At 34.3% G+C, this 12,187-nt stretch overlaps 2 protein-coding genes across 2 annotated transcripts in view; one reads left to right on the forward strand and one right to left on the reverse strand.

Annotated features, from left to right (window-relative positions):
• Positions 1 to 8,173, forward strand: part of DENND4C (DENN/MADD domain containing 4C) — a 103,242-nt gene extending 95,069 nt beyond the window's left edge. The window contains exons 30-32 of the mRNA XM_012665047.1: positions 5,364 to 5,514; positions 7,190 to 7,254; positions 7,637 to 8,173. Of these exons, the coding sequence (XP_012520501.1) occupies positions 5,364 to 5,514; positions 7,190 to 7,254; positions 7,637 to 7,773 (353 nt within the window). The 3' untranslated portion in view covers positions 7,774 to 8,173. The remainder of the gene's footprint in view (positions 1 to 5,363; positions 5,515 to 7,189; positions 7,255 to 7,636) is intronic.
• A 3,022-nt stretch (positions 8,174 to 11,195) lies between these two features.
• RPS6 (ribosomal protein S6) lies at positions 11,196 to 11,606 on the reverse strand. Its single transcript, XM_012665048.1, has 2 exons — positions 11,409 to 11,606; positions 11,196 to 11,328 (listed from the first exon to the last, which is right to left on the reverse strand). Exons 1-2 carry the CDS (start codon positions 11,598 to 11,600, stop codon positions 11,233 to 11,235), a joined length of 288 nt encoding a protein of 95 aa, XP_012520502.1. The 5' UTR covers positions 11,601 to 11,606; the 3' UTR covers positions 11,196 to 11,232.
• Between the last annotated feature and the right edge of the window lie 581 nt (positions 11,607 to 12,187).

A 12,187-nucleotide genomic window follows, 5' to 3' on the forward strand; every position in this document is an offset into this window, starting at 1 on the left:
TTGGTATTATACTGACCTATATATTAAATAACTGACAGGTCTCAACTGAAGTTGAGTAGTTTTTCTGTGATTTTTCTGTCAAGTACCAATTTGGTAAATAAGAATAGACTACTGAAAAATAAAAAGAATGGACTTAAACAGAATTAAATTTCTCTAGAATTAAAGAGAGGAAAGCAAATTATTTTGCTTTATTTTAAAAAATTTCAGTTAATTCAAATTGATTTGGTATTATACTGACCTATATATTAAATAACTGACAGGTCTCAACTGAAGTTGAGTAGTTTTTCTGTGATTTTTCTGTCAAGTACCAATTTGGTTGGGTATTTTGAGAGTAAATTCTATATAGTGGAAGAATAATTTAAGTGTATTGGTATAGGATCATAATTTCAGTTATATTGATGGGTACAGGCTAGTCTCAGAGATTCTGCCTTCATTTTTAATCTTATATTTAGAACATATTTTTGCAAGAGGTTTAAAGAGTTACCATTTGTGTATTTGGAAGCCTTATGAGTCAATAAGAAAAACACAAATAATCCAGTAGGTAAATGAGCAAACGATATTAAGGTAGTTCGTGGAAAAAATGTTAAGTGGCTTACAAACTGTATTAGTTTGCTAGGGCTACCATGATAAAATACCACAGACTGGGTGACTTTAACAACAGAAATTTATTTTCTCACAGTTCTGCAGGCTGGAAGTCCAAAGTTGAGGTATCAGTAGATTTGGTTTCTTCTGAGGCCTCTCTTCTTGCCATGGAGATGGCTGCCTTTTAGTTGTACCCTCACATAGCCTTTTCTCTGTGTGCATGCATCCTTGATGTCTCTTTTTCTAATAAGGACACTAGTCATATTGGATTAGGGCCCCATCCTTATGTCCTCTGTTTAACCTTATTTATTTCTAAAGGCCTTATGTCCAGATACAGTCACATTTGCATTTAGGTAGGGCTCCGACATACAAATTTTGGGGGGACACAATTCACTCCATAACCTATATGTATGAAAACATGTTGATTCACATTAGTATTTAGTGAAATACAATTTTGTTTTTTAAAAAAGGAAAATATAAACTTGTAATTATCAGGTTGGCAAAAAATTTTAAAGATTAATAATATTCAATATTGTTGAAGATGTAGAAGGAAGAACAATTTGATATACTGTTAGAAGTATAAAATGATAAATTTCTAGAGAACAACAATATGGCAAACTGTATCCAGATTTAATATGTGGATACCCTGTAAACTTAGGAATTGCAACTGGAGAACTCTGTTCTACAGAAATATGGTACGGAGCTGTTTGTATTAATACAAGGATGTTTACTGCAGGATTTTGTATAATAGAAAAATTTAATGTAAATATTCAACAGGCGAATTGTGGTAAATTCATACTATAAAATATTGGTAGCCAAGAAAAAGAATGAGAATCATTTGAAAATAGGTACCTGAAAGGATGGATTCCATTATATATTGAGTGAAAAAACACAAGTTACAGAACAATATATAACCTTTTCCCTTTCTTGTAGAAAAATAAAACCACAAAACCAAAAATGTATTATCTGTATGTTGAATATATGCATAAAGTATTTCCCAAACTTTTAATACTGGCTACTCAGAAAAGAAATGGAAAAACTCAATCTTTATTTTATACTGTTTTGTACTTTTTTCAACAATCTGTCACTACTTTGCAATTTTTTTTACTTAAAACAAGAAGGAAAAAAATGGTTTCCCTTGGCGTATGCCAGTCACAAATTATGATTAAATATATTATAAACTATTTCTCCCTTTAATTTTTGGTTTCAGTTATGGTATTTGAATACTTTTTAGGCATGAGTAGAATAACCTTGAAATTTATGCTAGAAAGAATAGAATTAGAACTGCCATTTCTTTAGTTGTTTTCCTGTATCTTTTGAAATAGACACGTAGTTTCAGATGTTCTGAAATTTGTGGTGGGAATAAAACTTGGCACTCTCAAGAATGGCCATGTTTCTTTACATGATTGGGTGCTTTAAATGAAAAATTAGCCTATATATAACATTAAAAGACATATGAGAATTAAGTGAGATGATTTCTGGAATGGCAATATGAGGCACTCTGCAGACCCACTCCCCATTGAAACAACCATAATTAGTGAAAATTATTTTTTAAAAAACTAACGTTTTGGAAATTGTCCTAAGACTATAGAGCAAATGAAGAAACATTTATTTTTTTAAAATACCTACTATATCTTATTAAAAATAGCAAGTTTCTGAGGTGCTTGAGCCACAACTTGCTAACCATCCCCCCCAGCTTTCCCCCATTCCCCACACCCACAGCTCCTAGTCAAGGGCTATAGCATCTCCATTGGAAAAGGAGGCTGCTAGCATTTCTCATCCTTCCAGCTCTGTACTGCAGAGGCTAAATTCCTCATGAGTGTGGCCAAAGATGGGGGTTCAGTCCTTCCACTTACCCACCATTCATAGGGCAGGGGCTGTACCCCAGTTGTGGCAGCAGGCTGAGAATACTGGGTCCCCGGTTCTCACTGCAGCTCACTCATAGGTTAGAGATTTCATGCCAGGAGAGAGGCAAGCTGAAAAAACTCCATCCAGCACCCTGCTCATAAAGCAAGAGTGTTACTCTAAGAGAAGGGCCACTATTCTCAGCCCCAGCTCCAGAGCAGTAGTGGCTTAGAGACTTTGCCTAGAAAAAGAGACAGACCATAAAAATAGAGAGCTGTGAAACTCTCCCTAAAGGAAATGACTTTATTTGGAACACAGTGTGAAGAAGTTCAAGCCTGAGAGCACTCTCGAAAACAGTGGAGATTTTGGTGAGAAGAATGGTATTACCCTGATAAAAAAACTGAAGATACCATATGAAAAGAAAATCCAAAATCAATATCACTTATGAATATAGACATAAAAATCTTCGACAAAATATTAGCAAACTGAATCCTGCAATATAGAAAAAGGACGTACACCATGACTAAGTGGGATTTATCCCAGGTATGCAGTTTCAGTTTAACATTTAAAAATCAATTAGTATAATACATCATCTCAATAAAGGACAAAATCCATGTGATTATCTCAGTAGGTACAGCCAAAGCATTTGACAAAATCCATCACCCTTTCTTTAGAATGCTCAATAAGCTAGGAATATAAAAGAACTTCCTCATCCTTATAATGGGCATCTATGAAAATCCACAGTTGATATCATTCTTAATGGTAAAAGACTAAATGCTTTCCCCTAAGTACTGAGACAAGACAAGGATGTCTGCTTGTGCCATTTTTACTTAACTGGAGGTTCTAGCTAGAGCAATTAGGCAAGAAAATAAAAGGCATCCAAACTGAAAAGGAAGAAGTAAAACTATCTCTACGTACAGATTATATGATCATGTATACAGAAAATTCTAAGGAATACACACTCCACACACAAACACATACACACACACACACACACACACACCACACACATACAGACAACATATTGGAACTAATAAATAAGTCTAGCAAAGTTGCAGGATATAAGATTAGTATACAGAAATTAACTGTGTTTCTATACACTTTAAACAAATAATCCAAATTGAAATTAAGAAAATAATTTCCTTTAGAATAGCATTAAAAAGAATAAAATATTTGGGAATAAATTCGTCAAAAGAAGTGCAAAACTTACACTCTGAAAACTGAAATCATTGTTGAAAGAAATTAAAGAATAACTAAATGGAAAGAAATCCCATGTTTATGGATTGGAAAAGTTAAGATGACAGTAGTCTTAAATTGAACTGCAAGTTGAATGCAGTTTCTATCAAAATTCTAGGTGGCTTCTTTGCATGAATTGACAAGCCTATTCTAAAATTCATATGGATATTCAAGGGACCCAGAATCGCCAAAATAATTCACCAGATTGGGCAACATAGAGAGACCCTGGCTCTACAAAAATTTTTTAAAAAAATTAGCTGAGCACACAGTGGTGTGCACCTGTGTTCTCAGCTACTCAAGAGGCTGAGGTGGAAGGATGGCTTGAGCCCTAGAGTTCAAGGTTACAGTAAGCTGTGATTACACCACTGCACTCCAGCCTGGGTGACAGAGTAAGACCCTGTCTCTAAAAAAATGAATTAATTAAAAAATAAAGTGTGCAATTCAGTGGTTTTTAGTATATTTGTGTTCAACCAAAGAAATAGCACTGCTGTGGGTTTTGATCCTAGATCTTCTACCTCCTAAATTATAAGAGTTTAAATAGACTTGATTTACATGCTATGCTGTGACTTTAGAGCCTAACCCAAATATGGTATCTCTGTTAACATGGGTGAATCGTATGATTTGGGAATTATGTCAAACAGTGGAATTGCATATTATATTTAGCAGGTAGAGGATCAAAACCCATAGCAGCCAGTATTTCCTGTTGTTATCCTAGCAAGAGAAATTTGCTATTTCTTTGGTTGAACATGAAGTATGACTCGTTGCCTTTATTTAGGGGTTGTATTATGTGAATAATACAACATTGTTTAAGACAGGCACTCAAAATCAGGCTGATTGAAGACCTATTGGATACATTTCCCATCTCATGCTAATGTGGATGTAAATAAAATCATATGGCTTCTGAAATTACCTGCATTATTAGTTTTCCCTTTTTCCAGGCCAAGCCCACGTTGTTGAATTTGTATATGTTTAATGTTAGTATGATTCAATTCACTCTACCACTAACACTTTTTTTTTTTCTCTTGAAACTGGGTCTTGCTATGTTGCCCAGGCTGGTCTTGAACTCCTGAGCTCAAGGGATCCTTCCACATCAGCCTTCTGAGTAGCTGGGTCTACAGGCATGTGCCACCTTGCCCAGCTTGAAGTACTTTTATAATCCATGAAGTCTATAAATGTTTGTTAATAGTTCTAGAATTACTCTTCAATTAATTAGGATTAGATTCTGTTGTATTTAATAGAAAATAAGAGGCTTAAACAGGTAAGGATTATTCTTTCACATAAAGAAGTTATGAATTACATCATGTTGTACGCCATAAATATATACAGTTTTTGTCAATTAAGAAATAAAATTTTTTTAAAAACTTATGTATTAGTCTAGGACTGGTAAGCAAGTCCTGTCATCAGGAACCCAAGCCCTTTCTGTTGTCTGCTTTACTCTCAGTAAATAACACTTTGTGGTGGCAAGATGGCTGCCTCACATCCCAGCCTCAGGCATAGTTGGGGGAGAAGGGCAGAGGGATAGGTCTCCTATCTGAAAAATAGGAGCAGGAAAAATTCTTTCTAGCTGAGTACATTTGCCACATAATTTTACTAGTAAGGGGGAGGTGATATTGAATAAGCATAATAGAAAATGCCACAACTCTGGTAAAAAACTTCTCTAATAATTGAGAAAAACTTATTTACTGTGTTCTTTTTGTTAGATTCTGAACAGAAATTGTCTCTCCTGTCAGAGGAACAACAAGCAACAAGCACTTTAGTAGAAACCATTAGGCAGAGTATTCAGCATAATGATGTTCTTAAACCCATCATCCTGCTTTCACAGCTAATGAAACCAGACATGAAAAGACAAAGGTAATAATACAGTATTTTTTGCCTGGTATGCCACTCAATAATTCCATTTTTTAAAAAGTTGTTTTACTTTTTAAAATATTTCTACTTGTAAAAGAAATACATTGCAAAACATCTGATTGTTTTAAAAAGTGCTACACGGATATATGCATTCATACTTGAACACAAATACATATAATAAAAGTGGGGGAATAGATTAAGAAAATAATTCATGGATGTCTAAAATGTACTGTCTTTTGGAAACATTGCTGCTATTCACTGGAAACCTATAGTTAACATTGATATATATATGTACTACTTGCTAAGGTTCTGTGGTACCCACACTTCTTTTCTTGTTGGATGTAAAAGAATATGGGATTAGTAGTAGAAACAATTTAGGAAAGTGATAGAAGCAGTGAACTAAAAGGATGTGGAGCTCTTCTGACCCTGTTACTACTATCTGCTAACATGCTTGGATTAGTACTCATCCCCCTCCGTGTAAGTGAATTTTGCAGTGGAAGCTTCAGAAAAGGTGGCGTAATCAATTATATCAAACATTACTGATGTTTCCAGGGTCCCCTTCAAGTTTCTTCAGTCACGGCAACTTTGAATATAATCTCAGAAGTAATAGATAAAGAATTGATAATAAAATGGATGGATCCACTTGTAATCTCTACAGTTGGAGGTAGAGATGACCATCAGAATCTAGAGTAGCTTGCTTCAAGCATCTGTAGTTTATAAGGGCAGTAATATTGGAAATGTCATGTTACAGCTTCTGAAGCTTCTAAAGAAAGCTATATGAAATGTTATTAGAATCAGCATTACCTTCTTATTTTTTCCTATGTAAATCAGTTCAGTTCTTAAATTTTCCTCTCATCTTTATTTTTAACAACTGAGTCGTGAAGCTCATTTTTAATGTTTCATTTGCGAAATTTTTATATTCACAAACCAAATAAAGGTGATTTGTCCTTTGCTATTGGGTTAATAATACAGAGACCATACCACCTTTCACAGTTGTGTTCACAGGTTTTACTCATAAATTAATCTGTTACTTTGTAGAGTGGCAAAAGATGAGAGGAGACTCTGCTTTTGCATATTTTTTTTTTTATTTCAGCATATTATGGGGGTACAGATGTTTAGGTTACGTATGTTGCCTTTGACCCCCTTCCCCCCTAAGTCCGAGTTTCAAATATGTCCATTCTTCGGGTAGTGCGCATTGCACCATTTGTGTGTGCATATACCCCTCCCCTCCTCCCTCCTCCCCCCTCCCCCTGCCCAACATCCAATAGATGTTATTCTTATGTGTGCACTTATGTGTTGATCATTTTAATTAGAAATTTAAAAGTTATGTTACTTATATTGTTAAAAAATTATTATAATAGAGTTAAAATGAGCCATTTTGTTATTGGTGTGAAGCTTTATGCCCATTAGCCTTTCCTTTTTACCTTTTTAATTTGAAATAGAGACTCACAGGAAGTTGTACACATTATACAGAGTTCAGTGTACCTTTCACCCAGCTTCCTCCAAAGGTGACATCTCATATAACCATAGTGTAATATCAAAACCGGGATATTGATGTACATACATTATTGTTAACTAGATTACAGAACTTAGTCTGTTTTCACCATTTAAAAAAAACATGCATCTGTTATTTTCATAGTATTTTTCCACTAACTTTTAAAATATATTTGTTTTATAGGAGTTTGTACAGAGAAATCCTCTTCTTATCATTAGTGTCTCTAGGAAGAGAGAATATTGATATTGGTAAGTAGTTAATAAGGGATTACTGAAGCAACTTCTTAGTTTTATTTTCTAAAGTAATTTTTAAAAATTGTAGATGGTATGTGCCAATACTTCACTTGCCTTTAAAAGGATTTCTACATTTAGAGCTGGGCATGGTGGCTCATGCCTGTACTCCTAGCAATTTGGGAGGCTGAGGTGAGAGAACCACTTTGAGGCCAGGAGTTCGAGACCAACCTGGGCAGCATAGTGAGACCCATCTCCAAAAAAAATTAAATTTACTCCCCCAAAAAAAGGATTTCTACCTTTAAATATGTAGTTATGTAATTTGACTCAGTATCATTTTTAAATGAATGGCTTTTGTTTATTAACAAATTACAACTACATTTTTGAAAATTTCTTTCAGAGGCTTTTGATGATGAATATGGAATTGCATACAACAGTCTGCCTTCAGAGATTCTTGGAAAGTTGCAGAAAATTGATGCTCCACCGAGTATCAGTGTGGAGTGGTGCAGGAAGTGTTTCGGAGCACCTCTCATTTAAATAAAGAGATCCATTAGAATTTTGAACACATAAGGCTGGGGGAATAGAGTCAATCTGGAAACATTCAAGGTTTTTTCCAAATCCTGGGAAATGGTGAAAACTGAAATGAAGTAATTCTTGGGGGCAATATATAATGAATTGTAATTCATACTGAATCATCTCTAAATGTAAAATGTCATTAAAATGTCCCAGAGTTTATTGACATTGAAAATTTTCAACTCCTGAACTGTTTCTCTGCCTCTGCTGAAAACTATGGAATTTCTCAGTATTTGTTGTAGATAGAAATAATGAGAAACCATATTCATTAGAGGCATTTTGTTTATATCTGAAGCTATTGGGTTTGGGGACTGGCAAATTAAACTTGCCTAACCCCCAAAACAAATGAAATTTCTCAATTATAAGAGCAACTATTTGTTTATGTGTGTATATGTGTGAGGCTGTGTAGGTATGTGTATATACAGCCATATTATAATGTATATTTATTAAAATTCTTAGATTGAGTGTTGCAATAGTTTTCTGAAAGGGTCCCATTGACTATTAAATAAATGACTACTGTTAAACTCATCTGTAGTCATTAATCTCAAAATTACCTGAAAGTCTGATGACAACTGCCTTTCCCTCTGACTTTGCATTTAATGTATCTTTACCTTTCATATCATGTATTATCTTGCTTAATGGGATTGTATCTTGAATATACAGTTATTTCCATCCTCATCCCAATACCTTAATTTGCAACAGCTTTAAAATTGGAATAAATGAGCCAGTCATCAGACAGTTAAAATGAAATTAAATCAGCTTCCTAATAATTAATGAAATTAATCAGAACATGCTTTAAATGCTAAAGTGTATGTCATTGGACCTGAAATCTTTGTTCAGGCACATAAATTGTTGGTATTAGTCACTTTTTAAAACCTGTGGGATAAACTTGCACTGCACAGTTGTTTTATTCTTGTATAATATTTAGATTTATATGCTTGTGAGTAAATTGTGCATTTGTAAATACTGTTTTTAATTAAGGTTGAATCAATTAAGTCTTAAAACTTTAAAGCTTATTGAGTTTGTTGCCAGTAGGTTTAAGAAAATCATGACCTCACATGCCTTACTTTGACATTTATCATGCCTTTTGTTAAAAACATCCCTTAGGAACAAGTTTGCCTTAACACTCTGTGTGGTTTAAGAAGCCAATGGTTCTATGTGTGCGTTTACAGTAAATTTATGCAGATGATTAAATCATTGACACAAAAACTTTGCTTCCACGTGGTGGAGTTAACAGCACAACTCTCTTTTCTACCTGGTGTAACCTTTTAAAAACTGTAGTTATTGTACCAGTCTTTCAACATTTCAGGGTTATTCTGACCTATGCAGAATTGTAGTCTGAATTTATTGTGAAAATGCAAAGCGAAATAACTTGTTAGAAATTATGTACAATTTTCATTACCTTCAAAATGGATTTTTTGCACTGTCACAGAGTATATATTTTGCAACTTAAGGCCTGGTACTAGTTTTAATACTTAATTAACACTTACTGACCCAACAAAGTTTGGAATTACCTTGCATATAAAAAAATTGAGGTTGAATAAAATGAAAAATTAAATTTGCTGTGCTTGTCTGTTACATTAAACTTCCTGAGATCTGTAGGATTAACTTGCATCTTTGTGATATTTAGAATTCCAGTATTCTTTTATTTCTTCTCTGTAGTCTTCACAACTGTTATTTACCAAAGCACTTCCCTTTTAAAAAATCTATAATGAAGCTTACATGTTTAGGCTATACCAAATTATCTTTCCTAATACTTTTTAAAATAACATTTAAAATAACTTTCAGCAATTATACCTTGAAAACCTTAGCATGGTGCTGCTACTTGGATGTTAAGAACTGATTTCTTGTATTAAACTGCTTAAAGGCTTTTTCCCAAGACCAACCACAGAAAAAAAGTACCACTAAAAATTTACAGGAAAAAAAAATCACTAATCTATGGAAAGACTTAGAAATGTCTAGAATGATTTGTAGCACTGAATGAAACTTTAATCCTGGTAACTTCTAAAAGCAATCTTTCAATTTAGTCCAGATTATGTTGGTTTTGGGTTTGATGCTGGATTTATCTTTAGGTGCATGTTGCAGGTCGATTACAACACGCATGGCTAATTGACTCAACTAATGAATATGAATTAACAGGCTCCCATAACTTCAGGATATTCAGTTGCTACCGTTTTACATTTCTGGTACACATTAGTACAAGATTGGACCTTTATTGTTTTATAGCTTATTTCATAGCTATACTCCTTGAAATCAGAAAGAGTGGTTCTCATGTTTTGTGCATCACAATCAACCAGGTACTGCTTAGTACTGAACTCCAGGTCATATACCAGACTTGCCTTGTGGCCTTTAAATTACTGTGGCTGTATCATCAGTCCTTTTTGCTTTGGATAACACTACATCTCCCCCTTTTGCTTTTTAAGTTAATCAATTTATATTAATTGCTGATTAAGATTTTTTTCATGTATGCAACTTTTTAACACCACATAGTAAGAGCAATGAGGATTTTTTACTATTGTCAAAGGATCTTACTAGTCCAGGGACCGGTAGTATTGGCCTTATTAGTAACAAAGTGTGGGGCCCTACGCCTCAATCTGCATTTTAGCCAGACCCCTAGGTGATTCTTATGTTCATTTAGATTGTGAAACACTACTTTAGGCGCTGCATATTACCTACAGTTAAAATAGATACTAATTATAGCAAGTAAGGAGCTTGTATTACATCTGTCAACCATAAAACCTGCTGTGCCTTAAGATCCTGCTCTTGTCTGTGTTAGAATAGTTACTATAGAAACTATGGCACATTAAGAAAAACATACTAATACTTTGCCTTTGTTCATTTTTAATTGATGCTAGAATGTTCTTATATAGGTGTGGTCACCTTTCCAGAGCGTGAAATAGAGAAAAACACAAATAACAACTCACTAGAATTGAAAAGCTTTGTTAATGCAATAAATAAATTTGCACTGGTTTAAAAGGCCTTGAAAAGTGTTTAAAAATGGTATCCATCAAAACCATGCCTTAACAAGCTATCTTTTAAAAAATGACAGATGTCCATCTTCACAAGGGCACTTTTTATGTATTAAATTGTGTACAGATGTTTTAAAAAGCTATATTCCTCAAAATAAACTGTATAAAAGATGAATAGTCCTAGTCATTTATTTCCCTTAAGCTGTTTGATGCCCTTCTGAAAAGGCAGATAGATGTCTTACACCAAGAATCTTTTCCTGAGCCACCCATCCCCTCAAAAGAAGTCCTTCATCCTGACCGTCTCTCTCTTCTATCACACAAGTCAGTCTCTGATTTTGTCTACCACTGGATTGCTGCATACATTTTCTTTCTAACTTTCTTGTTATACCATCAATGAAAAGGCAGTAAAGCAGATATAGAATATGGTCTTATTTATTATTTAACTCAAAAAATCTTATTTTTGGCTGGACTCAGACTTAGAAGTAGATGCTCTCAGAGAGGACAGCCTACGTCTCTTGGCAATCTGTTCCTGGCGCTTTTCTTTGGCCTCCTAAACAGAATAAAAAAGCAGATTTAAAAATGCAAATCCAAAGCCACCCTGATTTTTCTTCCCCCAAATCTTAGGCTTACCTTCATTCTCTTGGCCAAAAGTTTAGCATATTCTGCAGCCTCTTCCTTATTTTTCTTAGTACGCTGCTTCTTCAGAGCAATACGCCGGCGTTTATGTTGCAAGACACGTGGAGTTACAAGTCGCTGAATCTTGGGTGCTTTGGTCCTAGGTTTCTTACCTAAAAATTCAAATGATTCAATCATTTCAAGCATATGCTTGTTCAGTAGGATCCACTTTTAAAATGTTAGAAACAGAGATAAGCTTACTTGAATTAACAATGCCTATGCAATTTTGAGGCCTTTTAAATGAAATCTTAACTATTTTACAACTATTCTAAGATGTGCTAAATACGGTCACAATATAAGGAAAACTAAAGTCCTGAAAAATAACCAGGCTAACTTTACTATGTCAGTGTTTCTACTAAAACATAGTGGCATTATTTTAAAACAATCTAACTGTGAACATAGTCAACTGGTCTTTGAAAACTACGTAAACCATTATCTACTTCTTCACCCTACCATTTTATGCTTACAACTCTATTTTCCATGACTGCTCCTGCCAATTTAGGGGAACATAACCATTAACATCAGAATGTGTGGCATGTTGTTTTATATAGAGTATCTTCATTTAGCCCTTCTGATTTGTACTCCAAAAGTGCTTATGGATTAGAGATCTACTCTGGAGCAGAAGCATTCATTTTATTTTTTTTTTTGAGACCGAGTCTCACTGTGTTGCCCAGGCTAGAGTGCCGTGGCGTGGTCTTAGCTCACAGCAACCTCAAACTCCTGGGCTCAAGCAA

The sequence above is a fragment of the Propithecus coquereli genome, unplaced genomic scaffold (assembly GCF_000956105.1).
Source record: "Propithecus coquereli isolate 6110/MARCELLA unplaced genomic scaffold, Pcoq_1.0 Scaffold95, whole genome shotgun sequence".
NCBI classification, from domain to species: Eukaryota; Metazoa; Chordata; class Mammalia; order Primates; family Indriidae; genus Propithecus; species Propithecus coquereli.